Raw genomic sequence first — 18,091 nt, 5'->3', positions numbered from 1 at the left:
AGGTGAGATAAAGTGAATCTAATTCAACATCAATTTGAAGGGGACAGTTGTGGACATGTGTGTGTTTTGCATTATAAACTTATTTTTAAATTAGGAACAATGTATATTTAGATTGATAGAGCTACATGTAGCAATGTAAAGCCCTAATGCTAACCCTGAAGCCATAATGCAAGTTGAATATGCTCTTAACATTCTACTTCGCTTCTGTAAACCCCCCAAACAGAATGTAATACCAGGGGAAGGTGTGATTACGATTCTGAGTGAATGTATCATCTCCTCTAGGCTGCCGACGGCTCGTTCTGAGATATTGAGAAGAGATGAGCCAGAATCACAGAATCGCTTTCATTCCATCTTACTGAACAAGTACACAAGAGTAAAAATGTTTGGCTTTGGTTCCTCAACATTGAGACTGCAGCATTCAGTTACAAACAACACAATAATAACACAATAATAATGCCTCTGGTCCAATCAAATTACTTTTGGTCTGAACTAACTGTTGTGTAATAACCACTAATGAAGTGCAGAGGAACATGTGATGGAAGCGTCCTGACAACAACAGTCTGAGATGAATGTTCACCGAGCTTGACGTTGACAGTGGCTTCAGTTTTTAATCATCCATACGAATGATTTAATGATGCCCACTGAGCATGAGCAGTTACTCACAATAGGGTGGTCAGTTATGAAAAATGAATCAATTATTGTTTTCATTATTATAATTGTCTCCAGTTCAGTGTCCTTGAGAAAGGCACTATTAAATCTAATGTGTTTACTTTGATTTTTTAAAATATATATATATATATATATATATGATTATGATTATGATTATTGTTATGATTATTATTATTATTATTCAGATTTCCCTTGCTTCACCCCACCCAGATGGATCACAGCCATGAAGTAGACGTTGGAGAGAAAGACAGTCTTCTCTATCCAGTCTCTCCTCCCATCTCAGATGCTTTATTCTGTAACCCATAGGTTGCATTAGAAGACTTCATTCATTGTATTATTATTCAGATTACCGCAAAATACGTTTTCCGCGCTTCTCCATGCTGTCACGTGTTTCTACGCGTACGAGAGAAGGTGTGATGACTACAACAAACCGTAGAGTTGATGAGGATATTTGAAAAGTACAACTTGGTCCCTGTTAAGATGAACTTGATATTCAAACAATGTCCACTCTTCATCTCCCTGTAATGAGCTGATTTACATTCACATTTACATTGTTGGCATTTAGCAGACGCCGTATTCCAAAGCGATTTACAACCAATACATTTGACTAAGTAAGTGAATCATCAATCCACCAGTCGTAGCAGGAAAAGTCATCTAGTGCTAATCAACTATGTTTGGCCTTATTATAGGCTATGAGATATTCTCTCCTTCTTAGCGAGCTGATTAATTGAGGCTCTGCCACAAACCTTCGCTCTCGTGTTCGTTTTTCTGATTATTTTGTTACTAGGAAGTAACACAAATGTCAAGGCTGTCAGTCATTTCTACCACAGGATGGATGGATCATTTCAAACATCCTTCACTGCTCTTGTCTCCCCCTGGTGGTGGCTTTCAGCAGCACTTCACATGTCTTCACAAAGACGGTCTGCCACAGCAGCGGCACTGAGCTAGCCCACCTCAGCCATGACAACATGCATATTTTAAACAGCAACCGACAGAAGCCCCACGATTGTGCTGATAAGACTGCAGCTTTTGCCTGTTTATCGAGCTCCCAGCCCTTTGATGTCCTCAGCCATCAACAATCTGGCCCCCTCCTACCTTGCCGACCTCGTCCCCCTCCACACCCCCCTCCCGTTGCCTCAGGTCTGACGACCAAACCACCCTCAAGACCACCAGGACCAAGCTCTGGACCTGGGGTGATGGGGCCTTTTCAGCCGCAGCCCCGTCCCTCTGGAACGCCCTCCCCAACCACATCAGACAGGCCAACACCCATCTAGCTGTCCCACACAACAGCAGTACGTTTGACACACAAGCCTCCAGTGTGTTTGCCATGGTCTCCTTATCATTCCTAATAGGTGAGTTTATGCTGATGGGATTTCAACCTTTCTACTGTATACAGGTCTGTATGAGACTGTCCCTCGCTGTGCCGTTGTACACACATGCTCCTGGACGACACAGGTCTAGGATCAGCCTCTCCTCCTCCTCATAGTACTGGGATCATAGTACATACTGGGATCATAGTACATACTGGGATCATAGTACTGGGATCATAGTACTGGGACCATAGTACATACTGGGATCATAGTACTGGGATCATAGTACATACTGGGATCATAGTACTGGGATCATAGTACATACTGGGATCATAGTACTGGGATCATAGTACATACTGGGATCATAGTACTGGGATCATAGTACATACTGGGATCATAGTACTGGGATCATAGTACATACTGGGATCATAGTACTGGGATCATAGTACATACTGGGATCATTGTACTGGGATCCAGCATGTTCCTGTGTAGCACCACAGTAGGTGTGAAGATCATTCACTCCCCCCACCGGTTTGGTCCCTCAGAACGTTAATGTCCCCCCCCCCCCCCCACACACACACACACCTTTCTCCCTCCATTAATGGGGATTTATTCCATCAGCTAGCATGTCTTTTCTACATTAGCATTAGGAGCAGAGAGGCAGTGATCTGAATATGGGCCATGAATTATTGATTCCACCAGCCCCCCGACCGCAAATCTAACCCTGACATTTGGAAATAAGACGGAGCAAAATTACTGCGTGAAATAATGACCTGCCATTCCGGGGTATGTGTGTGTGTGTGGGTGTGGGGTGTGTTAGTGTGTAGGTACCTGTCCCGAGTTGATGTATGTGTAAAGCAACACCCTTTTAGCCGTATTAATATTCATTACTACGTCCTATCAGAAACAACTAATTGCTTGTGCATTTACTCTATTAAGTGCCTCATGATTTATTAGTGGTGAGGAGGGAGATGAGTGTGATTGGAGAGAGAGAGAGAGAGAGAGAGAGGGGAACGAGAGGGGAGCGTTGAAATGTGAAGCGTGTTGTGAAGTGAAACCTCAAGCAAAGCCTGACAACCCGAGATAAGACTGGCCTTCCAGGTAGCCTAGTGAGGGCCAAGGCGTTCCAGGTAGCCTAGTGAGGGCCAAGGCGTTCCAGGTAGCCTAGTGAGGGCCAAGGCATTCCAAGGCCAACTTCCACAGCCAGTCCTGGACTTCAACACAGTTTACTCCGGGCTTATTCAACCCCAAGTGCTTTAGTTGGCTAGCCAAACAAAACCTGGTGGGTGGCGAGCATAATCCAAGTGAGCTAACTGTGCCTAGCACACAATTGAATGTATTGAATAGAGCTTTTTTACAAATACAGTTTATTTCCATAAACTGTTACCGAAGTTACGACCTTAGCACCTGTTGGGGAGAAAAATCGAAGGATTTGAAATGCTATTGCTAGTTTTTTTTCCTCTGAGTTTGCCGTCTTACGAACTGCAGAATGTAATGAATGGAAACTAATTGGAGGTCAGACTGGGTGAAATTGTTGAAATTCTAAACAGGCGTAGTTGGACGAGGCTCGGAGCACCGGTCTCTGAGTATGAACTGGCCGCTAGTCAGCCACCGGCTGTCGAAAAGCAGCTGTTGATGGACTTATTGACACTTTAGCTTTGAGACTATGTACATAACTGTGTGTGTGTGTGTGTGTGTGTGTGTCAATACCTCCCTCTGCGTCTCTCCTCTCCTCTATCTGCCAGTTTTGTCCTCCCCCCTCAGGCGGCTGACGCCCGCCAGCTCTGTGCTACACCTTAAACGACGTTGTACTAGCGCCTGTTTGACCCCCCTCCCCCGCTCTCACTGTCTCTCTCCCACTCTCATTCTGAAGAGTGCACTATGTATGACCCCTGCTCTGTCTCTCTCTGTCTCCCTCCCTCCCACTCTCTCTCTCGTTCTCTCCCTCTTTCATTGATACGTCTCGATGGTTGAATCCTGTTAGCTCCTGGCTATCTCTCCTCCTCCGCCCCTGTCTCCTCCTCTACTCCCTCTCCTCCTCCCTCTCCTCCTCCTCCCTCTCCTCCTCCTCCTCCCTCTCCCTGTCTCCCTCTCTCCTGTCTCCTCCCACTACTGCCTCTAGGGGAACTTGGCACAGCCCACGGTTTTATATCTGTGGTTTTATTACACTTGGAGTGTGAGTGTGTGAGTGCGTGCATTCGTGTGTGCGCCTGTGCATGCGTGATGCAGTCTGTGTGTGTGTGTGTGTGTGTGTGTGTGTGTGTGTGTGTGGCCGTGCGCGTCTGTGTGTGTGTGTGTGTGTGTGTGTGTGTGTAGCCGTGCGTGCGTCTGTGTGTCTGTGTGTGTGTGTGTGCGTGTGTGGCCATGCGTGTGTGTGTGTGTGTGTGTGGCCGTGCGTCTGTGTGTGTGTGTGGCCGTGCGTGCGTCTGTGTGTGTGTGTGTGTGTGTATGTGTATGTGGAGAGCCTCACCGGGTCTGTATAATCAAGGCAGTCGTCAGACGCTCAGGACAAATTGCTCAGTGGGTCTCCAGATGTCTTGGCGAACCTTCTCTCTCTCTCTCTCTCTCTCTCTCTCTCTCTCTCTCTCTCTCTCTCTCTCTCTCTCTCTCTCTCTCTCTTCTCTCTCTCGCTCACTACTACTGTTCAGCCTCGGCAGTCAGCTTACATTATTGTAAGGGAGAGAGAGAGAATGCAGTGAATTATGCTTTGAAATTATTTATTTCGAAACTCCCTACCGGGTGTCTTTCTGGAGAGATGGTGTTTGCTAGGTTGCCTTGATGGACACAACCTCGTCTGGCGATAACAGTCGGCTGTAGAGAGAAAAAAACCAAACTGTTCTCTCTATAAAACATTGTTTTGAAAACCTCGAGGTGTACTCTGAGGCGTACTGACAAAACACACGCACACACACACACACACACCGCCGTAAGAAAGTACGTCATCCAGCCAAACTTTGATTTGGGCCGAGAGAAGATGAGCGAAAGAGACCTTTTGTTGTGGAACTCTTTGTCATCCAGATAGGAGAGATGACACATCTCTCTACTTCCCCCCAAAATGAATTCGGAGGAGAAAACTACTCAAGTATTATGTTTTCTTGGAACGCTGAGAGAATCCAGAAACTGCAGCGCCTGTCTTCGTCTGTTGACGGCAGAGTGTGAGCTGTCCGCACGCAGGCTGTGCTGTGTTGTGTAATGACAGACATTAGACAGGCCATTACAAGCCTCTCACAGCCTCCTCTTGCATGCACACTGCCGCTTTTGTGTGTCGCTCTCGGCTCTGAAGGGCCAGCTAATCGCTGTGTGACGGAGAGAGTGCCTTTGTGTGTGTGTGTGTGTGTGTGTGTGTGTGTGTGTGTGTGTGATATCAAGGTGTGTGTTTTGTCTTCTCTAAGTCTGGCCCTAACCCTGACACAGTGAGACAGAGGAGAGGGAGAGGGAGAGAGAGAGAGTGAGAGAGAGGCAGGGAGAGAGAGAAAGAGGGAGAGAGGGATAGGACTCTCAGGGAGGAGCGCAGCGGAGGTGTTAAAGCAGTAACATTGTTTGGAACGGAGGGACAACGATCGCAGCAGAGCTGATTTCACACCCGTCGCCCCTCAGAGAGAGGGAGGGAGGGAGGGTGTGTTTGTGTGTGTGTGTGTGTGAGAGAGAGAGAATGTTGTGCGTGAGTGTTTATGTGTGAGAATGTTGTGCGTGAGTGTTTATGTGTGAGAATGTTGTGCGTGTATGAACTGTTTCGGGCCTCGTGTCCTTGTGCGTCCTCTCTCTCTCTCTCTCTCTCTCTCTCTCTCTCTCTCTCTCTCTCTCGGTGCAGACGTAGAGTTGTGTAATAGCGTGTCAGTGAGACATTAACATGAGGATAGCGTCGGCAGGACAGCACGAACGAGGGAATGAGGACAAACACAACAACCAGGGTCAGACAGCGGAGTGTCTGAATACTGCTGCCTGGCTTGTTCCTGTGTCAGGCTTTCAAACCCCCTCCTGTCCTTGTTCACCTCCTCTGCTGGCCCAGGACTGGTTATCCTTCCAACTGACTCATCCTGTCTCTCCTCACATTCCTCTCTCTCTCTCTCTCTCTCTCTCTCTCTCTCTCTCTCTCTCTCTCTCTCTCTCTCTCCTCTCTCTCTTTCTGTGTTCTCACTTTCTCTCTATTTATAATTTTCTCCTGTGTTTGAGAACTCTCTCTCTCTCTTTTTCTTCGCTCACTTTCTCTCTTTCTCTTCTCTCTTCTCTCTATCTCTGTCTCTCAATTTGACATTTTAAAGTGGCTTTATTGGAATTGGGAAACGTACATTTACATTGCCAAGGCAAGTGTGAAGATGAACAAAACAAAAACAAAAAAAGTGTAATGTTCAATGAAAGATATGCTACAATAAAGAGATGATTAAACTGAGCTCTCCCTCCCTCCCTCCCTCCCTCCCTCCCTCCCTCTCTCTCAGCGTGCCCCCCAGGCTCCTACAAGATGTCGTCGAGGCAGCAGGAGTGTTTCCCGTGCCCGGCCCACAGCGTGGCGGTGGAGGAGGGCTCCGTGGGGTGTGTGTGTGAGGACGACCACTTCAGGACCCCGCTGGACAACCCCTCCGCCCCCTGCACACGTAAGACACACACACACACACACACGTAAGGCACGCGCGCGCGCACACACACACACACACACACACAGACACACACACGGAAACATGCACGCACACACACACACACGCACACGTAAGACACACGCAAGACACCCACACCCACACACACACACACGGACACGGACACACGCATGCACACGTAAGACACACACACACACACACAAACACACACACGGACACACACACGGACACACGCATGCACACGTAAGACACACACTCACGTAACACACACACACACGTAAGACACACACACACACACACACATGTAAGGCACACGTAAGACACACGCGCACACACACATGGACACAGACACACGGACACGTAAGACACACACACACACGCACGCCCCTCTACCTATCCCTCTATCCTCCCTCTACATATCCCTCTATCTCCCTCTACCTAACCCTCTATCTCCCTCTACCTCTCCCTCTATCTCCCTCTACATATCCCTCTATCTCCCTCTACCTATCCCTATATCTCTCTCTACCTCTCCCTCTATCCTCCCTCTACCTCTCCCTCTATCCTCCCTCTACCTATCCCTCTATCTCCCTCTACCTATCCCTCTATCTCCCTCTACCTCTCCCTCTATCTCCCTCTACCTCTCCCTCTATCCTCCCTCTATCTATCCCTCTATCTCCCTCTACCTCTCCCTCTATCCTCCCTCTACCTATCCCTCTATCTCCCTCTACCTATCCCTCTATCTCCCTCTACCTATCCCTCTATCTCCCTCTACCTCTCCGTCTATCTCCCTCTACCTCTCCCTCTATCTCCCTCTACCTATCCCTCTATCTCCCTCTATCTCCCTCTACCTATCCCTCTATCTCCCTCTACCTATCCCTCTATCTCCCTTTACCTATCCCTCTATCCTCCCTCTACCTCTCCGTCTATCTCCCTCTACCTCCCTCTATCTCCCTCTACCTATCCCTCTATCTCCCTCTACCTCCCTCTATCTCCCTCTACCTCTCCCTCTATCTCCCTCTACCTCTCCCTCTATCCTCCCTCTATCTATCCCTCTATCTCCCTCTACCTCTCCCTCTATCCTCCCTCTACCTATCCCTCTATCTCCCTCTACCTATCCCTCTATCTCCCTCTACCTATCCCTCTATCTCCCTCTACCTCTCCGTCTATCTCCCTCTACCTCTCCCTCTATCTCCCTCTACCTATCCCTCTATCTCCCTCTATCTCCCTCTACCTATCCCTCTATCTCCCTCTACCTATCCCTCTATCTCCCTTTACCTATCCCTCTATCCTCCCTCTACCTCTCCGTCTATCTCCCTCTACCTCCCTCTATCTCCCTCTACCTATCCCTCTATCTCCCTCTACCTCCCTCTATCTCTCTCTACCTATCCCTCTATCTCTCTCTACCTATCCGTCTATCCTTCACCCTCTCCTGTGCATCAGCTCATACACAGGCAGTACCAGACCTCTGAGTCTATTCCTCCTCTCCCCGACCCCTTTGCCCTCCTCCATCACTCCACTAACACTATCATTCCACACTTAACCTTACCCCCCCTCCCTATCCCCCTCTCCACTGACATTATACCCTACACATCCCTCAAACCTTCACCAAAGCTATACCCCCACCTTTTCCCCTCCCCTCCTCTCTCTTTCATAACCCTCCACCCCAACCTCTTTCCCCTCCAAATATGATCCTTTAATCCATCTCCTCTCACACTCCAAACGCAGTACCCAGCATCCACAATAAAGACACATCAGTCCAGATACGCTGGACTGGACACTAGAAGAAAGTGACTCAAAACGTGTGTATTGCATTTTGTAATCCTGCGAAAGTGTTGTACCTAAGCTAACATTTGGTTTTTGAATGCTGTTTGACAGTAAACATTACAGTGCAATGAAAAAAACAAAAAAGTGGAACAAAAATTTGAACAAATACTTGTTTACATTTTCGGTGCACATGTCTGGTGCTTTGGCAGGCGAGCTTGAGGAAGGAGCCACATGTTCTATGAACCTAAGGGGTGGTTAAACTCATGTACAGTAGCAATGTTTAAGATCTACTTAAAAAGCTCCACTTGAAGTTCTGGCAAAAGGCCAACTTTTCACTAAGGACACTTGGCTAAGGACACTTGACTAAGGACACTTGACTGAGGACACTCTGCTAAGGACACTTGACTGAGGACACTCTGCTAAGGACACTTGACTGAGGACACTCTGCTAAGGACACTTGACTGAGGACACTCTGCTAAGGACACTTGACTGAGGACACTTGACTAAGGACACTCTGCTAAGGACACTCTGCTAAGGACACTTGACTAAGGACACTCTGCTAAGGACACTTGACTAAGGACACTAGACTGAGGACACTTGACTAAGGACACTCTGCTAAGGATACTTGACTAAGGACACTTGACTAAGGACACTTCGTCCCCGCTGGTGGAACGAGCTGCCCAGCTTGTGGAGAATTGCTACCTATCTTCCGCCATAGATTGAAGACCGATCTCTTCAGGCTACATCTTAACTGATCCTCCTAAAGACCTCCTCCTCCCCACTACCCCCATGTACAGTTAATCTACTATATATAAACTCCTCAAAAAACGTTTGGAAACATTATTTCAGTCGATTCTTCCTCCCCTTTAATAATACCAATTGGTATTGTATTTTATATCGTTGGAAAGCCTGATTAGTCACCTTTACAACTTGTAAGGATCATGCATTCGTGGAATGAGTAACACAGCTAAACGTGTGGGTAGCGGCCCAAAAAAATGTGCCAAAATCCCCTGTAATATTCTTCTGTTGGTATTCACTCTCGTTTTGAGCTTCAAATGCTGGCACAGGTGTGTGACTGGCACCTGATTGGCACCTAATTGACAAGAATGATATTCTGGGGCCAGTGGCGATCCCATAATCTCCAGAATCTGGGACCTTACTCCATCCTCCAGGATGACAACGCTCGCCCCCACAGAGCCAGGATCATCACAGAGTACCTCCAGAATTTGGGAGTGGAGAGGATGGAATGGCCTGCTGTGAATCCAGACCTCAACCCAATTGAACACTTGTGGGATCAGCTTGGGCTTGCTGTACGTGCCAGAGTGACCAACGCAACCATGTTGGCTGACTTGCGGCAAATCCTGGTTGAGGAATGACCAGCATGAGGAGGAGGTGCCAAGCTGTTGTGAGTGCGTATGGATCTTCCACACCCTACTGCGGTCCCAGTGTAAAATGAATAAAGTGTAAAAATGGCCAATATGTGTTGTTTTTTCCTTATTACTGTGGGAGAGTGCAATCATCCAATCCACCAAGCAACTCAAAACGAAAGTGAATACCAACAGAAGAATATTGCAGGGGATTTTGGCAAATATATTTGGGCCGCTACCCACACGTTTAGCTGTGTTGCTCATTCCACGAATGCATGATCCTTACAAGTTGTACCTCGTTGGAAAGGTGACGTTCCAACGATATAAAATACGATATAAAATACAATACCAATTGGTATTATTAAAGGGGAGGAATAATCGACCAAAATAACGTTTCCGAACTTTTTTGGAGGAGTTTCTATATAAAAACAGATCTTCCTTCTTCTAGCATGGTAACTGCCAATGGCCCCTGGTCAGAGCACAGGTTTTTCTTACAATTTGATTTGATTTGGTTTATCAGGATCCCCATTAGCTGATGCTCAGGTCTTCCTGGGGTCCACATGATGGTAATGATAAGACACGTCTTCCTGGGGTCAGTGTAACAGTGTAGATGGAAAGGGGCAGACAGCAGCAGTTTAGACGTGGCCGTGTCTCCCAGGGCCGTGTGAGCCAGTGGACAGCAGGAGACACGGCGCCCGGGGTTGGTTCAGAGCCATCCTGTCTCCTGATTGGTTCAGACCTGTCCTGTTCCCTGATTGGTTCAGACCCATCCTGTACCCTGTTTGGTTCAGACCCATCCTGATTGGTTCAGACCCATCCTGTTTGGTTCAGACCCATCCTGTTTGGTTCAGACCCATCCTCCTGTTTGGTTCAGACCCATCCTGTTTGGTTCAGACCCATCCTGTTTCACTTGCTGCAAACTGATAGAACTGCAATTAAAACATGCTGAGCTGTAGAAATACACTATTCCCTACCCTAGTCCCTGTTCTCCCATAGCAACGAAACCATAAATAGCTCAACTCAAAGCCACTTTGTTGACAGGATGAAGAAGTATGAACCATACGTAGTTGTGAAATGAGTGGCCATTGACTTTCTGTCATAGCAAACCTCCACAATGAGCAATTTATTGCACTATGTAATTTCAGAGTTTTTAAAGTGCTTGAGTGCTGTGCTGTTTGTGGACCCAGACACACATGGAGACATGGCTACAGCGCGGTGGGGGGGGGGGCGGACCCCTCTGATCCTTGAGACATTATCAGCGGTGCTGTTGGGGAGCAGAACTCAGAGCGGAACTCTGAACAGCGAGATGCAGACTTTCATGGGCACTTTTTCAAATCTGAATTTCCGGATGAATGGCCAGGGAACACCAGGGAACGACTTTAATGGACGGTATAGCTCAGTCAGTCAGTTTATTGAATATAAAATGGTCGTGCAATTAGGTTTTGGCGTATTTGGATGGCTAAGCTCTTTTGAGGGCTACTTCACAGATTCACACGTGGGCGTAGTTACCGTGGGCCACTTCTGATTGGTGAACAATGGCTGGTACATGTGGAGCACAGCACTTCTGGTTGGTGTGGACACACAAGAAAAAACATTGAATCCGACGCGCTGTATAACGTATCCTAAATCGTAGGCCTTGTGATTTGCTAATCGCATGATTTCAAATCGCGGTTTCGATTTAAAATTGATTAATCGTGCAGCCATAGCCTCTACCTCCTGAGACACAGCCTCTACCTCCTGAGACACAGCCTCTACCTGAGACACAGCCTCTACCCCCTGAGACACATCCTCTACCTCCTGAGACACAGCCTCTACCTCCTGAGACACAGCCTCTACCTCCTGAGACACAGCCTCTACCTCCTGAGACACAGCCTCTACCTCCTGAGACACAGCCTCTACCTGAGACACAGCCTCTACCTCCTGAGACAGCCTCTACCTCCACCAGCCTCTACCTCCTGAGACACAGCCTCTACCTCCTAAGACACAGCCTCTACCTCCTGACACACAGCCTCTACCTCCTGAGACACAGCCTATACCTCCTGAGACACAGCCTCTACCTCCTAAGACACAGCCTCTACCTCCACCAGCCTCTACCTCCTGACACACAGCCTCTACCTCCTGAGACACAGCCTCTACCTCCTGAGACACAGCCTCTACATCCACCAGCCTCTACCTCCTGAGACACAGCCTCTACCTCCACCAGCCTCTACCTCCACCAGCCTCTACCTCCTGAGACACAGCCTCTACCTCCTGAGACACAGCCTCTACCTCCTGAGACAGCCTCTACCTCCACCAGCCTCTACCTCCTGAGACACAGCCTCTACCTCCTGAGACACAGCCTCTACCTCCTGAGACACAGCATCTACCTCCTGAGACACAGCCTCTACCCCCTGAGACACAGCCTCTACCTCCTGAGACACAGCCTCTACCCCCTGAGACACAGCCTCTACCTCCTGAGACACAGCCTCTACCTCCTGAGACACAGCCTCTACCTCCTGAGACACAGCTTCTACCTCCTGAGACACAGCCTCTACCTCCTGAGACACAGCCTCTACTTCCTGAGACACAGTCTCTACCTCCTGAGACACAGCCTCTACCTCCACCAGCCTCTACCTCCTGAGACACAGCCTCTACCTCCTGAGACACAGCCTCTACCTCCTGAGACACAGCCTCTACCTCCTGAGACACAGCCGCCCAGGTAGAACCAGTGGGCTAGCCGACCAAGACACGGTATCACTTCCCTACAGTGGAGAATGCCCGAAGAATTCCCAAATCAGATGAAGTGAATTAGAGATGGAAACCAGGCAGAGGAACCTTCCAGAGAGCATTTAGACGCGCCCCCACAGATGACCTTCTTGATAACTCAGGGTTATTGTCATTCCAGAAGCGCTAAGCGCCATCACCATGGCGTCTCTGTTATTGGATTTTTTTGAAAGCTAAGAATTGGTTTCAGGTTCGACTGTTGACACAAGTAATAGACAAACTCTCTCTCTCTCTCTCTCTCTCTCTCCCGCTCACTCGCCCATTCTCTCTCACGCACACGCACACGCAGCGTTCTCTTACACTTCATGATCACTGATACAGTTGCTTGTTTGTTTTGTTTTTGTTTTTCCTTTTGTTGTTGAATTCACCGTGAGATGAGGTGCTTAGCAGCTCGAGGCCTCTCGAGAAAATCATGTGGAACAATATTGTGGTAGCGCATATTTGACTCTACCGCTCCTCTGTCTTTTCATCATAAACACAAACACACACACACACACACACACACACATCTAGGCAAGTCGACATACTTTAGCCCTAGTCTTGCTTTCTCATGTTCTTCTTCCTCTGTGCCTCCTTCCTGATGAATGTATTGTGTCCACATGGCTAGACATGCAGTATGGTCACCATGACAACTGTATGTTCACCATAACAACAGTATGTTCAGTGATCTCAAAATGTAATGTACACATCTTGAAATACAATACGGCTGTATTGATTTCATTTTGGCACAAATATTCTGTATTTTTGCATTGTATTTAGTGTTACATATGTATTGCATGTCAATGTGTGTATTGCATTTCGATGTGGGTATTGTATTTCATTGTGGCACGATTCATCCTCCATACAAAACAAAGCTGTGTTAGTTGACTAGCGAGTGTGCCGTTGATTTTCAACAACGCTGAAATGGATTTCTTTTTTTTCTAAATAAAAGTCTGAACATCTGCTGACTTTTGGCCTAATTGACCAGACCGTGTCACATACAGGAGACACAAGCAACTATAGTTGGTCTGCCTATTATGCATTTAACACTAGAACAGCCATGGGTGGGGTCATTTGACCAAAAATGTATACCTTTGCACTCGATCAAATTTAAGGACCCTCCTTTCATGACTTTTCCTAGGTATGTGCGTTCTACCACCCAGTATCCTTACATTTTGAAAATCACATCAGGATAAGCTAGTATGAAGCTATTTTGCAGTTTTTCTATGTAGGAAGCAGGCTAATTTACAAGAGGCGCCAACTAGTGGTCTTTGTGTGTCAGTAGCAGCTTCCCATTCCCGAGGCGGCGCTAAGAGCAGGTGAAATAGGCACGGCTGTCCTAGTGTTAACCAGAAATGTGATTTCTATATCTCTCTCTTTTCTCTCTTTGTCAGGTCCCCCCTCTCCTCCCAGAGACCTGGCGTTCACCCTGAAGCAGTCCACGCTGATCCTGGAGTGGGCCGCTCCCTCGGACGCGGGGGGCCGTGCGGATCTGACCTACAGCGTGGGCTGTCGCCGCTGCGTGGCGGGGGGGGCGGGGGGCCGCTGGGAGGCGTGCGGGGCCAGCGTGGGCTTCGTGCCCCAGCAGGGCGGTCTGACGGAGCGCACGGTCACCGTGGTCAACCTGCTGGCCAACGCCAACTACTCCTTCACCGTGGAGGCCCTCAACGGAGTGTCAGAGCTGCTGCCCAGCAAGAGGTTCTACGCCCAGGTCAACGTGTCTACCAGCCTGCCAGGTGAGCCCAGGTTAGACCCAGGTTAGACCCAGGTTAGACTCCCAGGTTAGTCATATTCGGCACCCCTGGAGCGATTAGGGGTTAAGTGCCTTGCTCAAGGGCACATGCAGCTCCCTCCTGGCATCCTCCTGGGATCGAACCAGCGACATTCCGATTGCCCTCTCTAACCTCTAGGCTCCCACCGGGGAGGTTATGGATGCACGCACACACACACACACACACACACACACACACACATACACACACACACACCCAGCGCGACACACAGAGACCAGCTAAGAGACTAGCAGCGGAGGCATCTCATTTTCATCAGGACCCTTCACAAAGCCATTAGCCAGAGGCTTTAAAAAAGCACTCTGCAAAGCGTTCCTTTCACCATACACGACACCAACGCTGCAGCGTTAGTTCAACTGTGAAACGACACCACACACACACACACACACACACACACACTCCCTCCCTGTACGTCTGATGACTCTGCTCATATTTCACAAGCACAGAGTGTCTGTGAAATAGTTTTCATTCGCTACATTATGTTGAGGAAGAGAAGCTTCTTAAGACGGCGTGTTTCGTACTCTAATTGCTCATTAGAAAAAAGGAAAATATGATGCATTATGAATGGAGTTGTTTTATTCATGCAAATTTGGAATGAAAACGGCAGCACTTTAAGGAAAGTTCTCATGATGTCTTCAAGAAAATGTTTAACTAGAAGTGTGTGACACAGTTGTGTGTGTATGTGTCTCTGGGTTAAATGCTGACCAATTACAAATTGTGCTTCAACATCTGGCCAAGCACAGCATGGGCTTCAGATAACAGTGTGTGTGTGTGTGTGTGTGTGTGTGTGTGTGTGTGTGTGTGTGTGTGTGTGTGTGTGTGTGTGTGTGTGTGTGTGTGTGTGTGTGTGCACGTGTGTGCACGTGTGTGCACGTGTGTGCGTGTGCGCACACTGGATTTTATAGGATAATCAACTCAGTCTCCTAATTAAATGGTGTGCTTAAACATGAGAGTACACGTTCCCAGTTGTGTGTCCTGGTTGACACGTTGTTTTAAGAGAACTTCAGACATACACTATGAGTGTACGTTGATTTGCGTGTCTTAAGACGAATGTAAGAAGTTAATCTTTATTAATACTCAGGCAGGTTTAGGCATTAACTTTGAGTGCTTAACTTTATTAGCAACAATTATTTGCTAATTGTTGTCCATAGCACTGTTTGAACCAGCGATGTTTGAACCAGCAATGTGCAGGATGTAACGCAAGTTGTTACTGGCTCCATCATCATCATCTATTCACTTTTTTCTGTCAGAATCACTACTTGTATGTAACTGAATGTTTACTGAATGTAAAATGTGTCAGTTTTAGCTTCCAATTTTGATTTATTTGACTTTTATGTAAGTGGGATTCAAGAGTATTCAAATGTATCTGTTTTCACTATGTACATATATCTTTTTTAAATACAGTATACTTACAATGTAATGTCTATGCAGTCATGAATACGCTGGTAAAGTGATCGCATCACAATCAAAGAATACCATGACAACTTTAACCTTAACTTAAACTTTTATTTATTTGTATAGCACTTATTAAGACAGCAGTCACAAAGTGCTTCACAGTACATTTGGTAGAATATTGCATAACACAGCAAATAAACAGCCTGCGTAATTCATTAAAAAGGGAACAAGCACTTCACACAAGCAATAAAACAAATGATTAAATGATTTTTAAAAAACAACGAAAATACCTCGAGACAAACATAGCAAGCTACTAAAGCTGGAAAGCTACTCATAAGATACTGTAAATACAGCTCTAATAATGAAGAATATTCAATCATATTATGTGGGAGTACATTAACCAACTATTTCCATGTTCATGTTTTGCATTCCGTGCGTCCTCGTGCTGGGTTTGGAATCCCATTGCTCATCTTTCCTGTTTGTTCTCCACCTGGGTGTGATTTTTATTTTCATCCCTTTATTTATTTATTCATATCGTTCTTGCTCCTCTTTTATATTTTATATTTTATATGAAAGTCCCATTATTTTTATCCTATTGCTCTGATCAAATTGTATTTTGTCTATGTTCTTGTTGTTGATCAGGTGTTGTTTTATTCTGTAATTGTGCTGTTTGTTTTAACTGTTGACACTTTGTATTTTTAAGCTGCTGTCTTGGCCAGGCTTCCCTTGGAAAAGAGACCATTGTATCTCAATGGGACTGACCCTGGTTAAATAAAGGCTAAATAAATAAATAAAAATTCCTAGAGAGTATACTACTACTGTACTTTCTGAAAGTATACTGCAATGACAAACCCTTGCTTAATGCAAACTACTTCTGTCAATCATTTTTCACTTTTTTTTTTAAATCTAGCGTGGTAGTTACATGACCTTGAAATCAGCACTGACACGTGTGTGGTTGAAAGTGCAGCCGTTATTCCGTTTGTAAATGTTTGTAAATGTTTGCAGAAACATGGACAGAGAACGTTTCAAACAAAATCCCCTCATTTCCCAAACAAAACTCAGGCTGTAATGTCAAACAGGACAATTACTCATCAGAAAACTCATCTGTATTAATCAAATGTAGTGATTAAACATGGTTATTTAGTGACAGTTATGTAGTGACAATGAAGATTGATGAAAGAGTACGATGATATGAAATGCAATATAATACAAAACAGTATAGTAGTAAATGAATCCAATGGTATACAAGTAATCCAGTATATAATACTGTAATAATATGTTCATATCCGCAGTGTGCGTGGGGTTGGCTGAGGGGTGGCAGACTCTTGCACCCTTCCGGTGCATTTCCCCACGAGCCTGATTGCTTGGGGGAAATAGCTGTTTGTCAGCCTCTGGGTTTTAGCCCCGAGGCTACGGCACCGTTTCCTCCACGGTAGTAGCTCCAACAGCTTCTGATTGGGGTGGCTGGGGGTCCCTTGAAAGTACTGTACCTTGAATTTGAAACTCTCTTCTTTCAACAAAAATAATGTATGTGAATGTTTGTGAAAGTGGGTTTATAATGCAAAACAACTACAGTATACGGAGCGTTGCTTTGAAAACACAAGCACTAACAAGTTCACTGATACACAGTGGGTACACTTCACAACACTTCAACTTAGGGTCACATTGTATTCTCTCTGAGATAAAGGAACATTGTATTATCTCTTAGATAAAGCAACATCGCATTCTCTTGGCCCTGAAATAACAAGTTCTCAATGTCAAGATGAGTTCAGTCAGAGTAATGTAACCTCTCCATGTACTGAGACACTTAAGAGGTAGAGGCATCAGGTAGACAGACAGGCAAGTAGACAGACAGACAGACAGACAGACAGACAGGCAGGCAGGCAGGCAGGCAGGCAGACAGACAGGTGCAGGGGTGGGGAGGGCCCAGAGGCCACTGAGGTCCCCAACTTTGGTATCTCTCTCTCTCTCTCTCTCCTCCCAACCACCCAGCTAATTTAGACATACATCTCTGTGGTCCTGGAGGTGGAGGTCTGTTCTGTGGTCCTGGAGGTGGAGGTCTGTTCTGTGGTCCTGGAGGTGGAGGTCTGTTCTGTGGTGTGACTCTGAGCGCCACGGACATGTATACATTAAGAGGGAGAGACGCATAAAAGGCTGTTTATCGCCCTGTGCATAATTTAAGATAATTCACTCTGTAGAACGCTCCCTCAACCCCCCCCCCCCCCCCCCGCCGAGGCCAGGGAACCATCAATCAGTCAGCGGGGAAAACTACACCTCAAGGTTAAAAGACCCGGCATCCTTGGAAAGCTGCGTGTGGAACTCCTCCTATCCCCCTCTTCCTCCCTCCCTCCCCTCATTCTCAATCTCCTCCTCCTCCTATCCCTCTCTTCCTCCCTCCCTCCCTCCCCTCATTTTCAATCTCCTCCTCCTCCTAGTGGTTGGGGGGGGGGGCTGTTGGGTTA

The 18,091-nt window shown here is 46.9% G+C and overlaps 1 protein-coding gene across 1 annotated transcript in view; it reads left to right on the top strand.

Annotated features, from left to right (window-relative positions):
• Positions 1–18,091, top strand: part of epha10 (EPH receptor A10) — a gene marked incomplete at both ends in the record, with an annotated part of 180,585 nt that overhangs the window by 106,335 nt on the left and 56,159 nt on the right. The window contains 2 exons of the mRNA XM_080526686.1: positions 6,416–6,571; positions 13,839–14,180. Coding sequence (XP_080382812.1) covers positions 6,416–6,571; positions 13,839–14,180 — 498 coding nt within the window. The remainder of the gene's footprint in view (positions 1–6,415; positions 6,572–13,838; positions 14,181–18,091) is intronic.

This window comes from Nansenia antarctica, assembly GCF_963989245.1.
Source record: "Nansenia antarctica genome assembly, chromosome: 3".
Taxonomy (NCBI): domain Eukaryota; kingdom Metazoa; phylum Chordata; class Actinopteri; order Argentiniformes; family Microstomatidae; genus Nansenia; species Nansenia antarctica.
The sequence above is the reverse complement of the archived record's forward strand: the minus strand, read 5'-3'. Positions and strand labels throughout refer to the sequence as shown.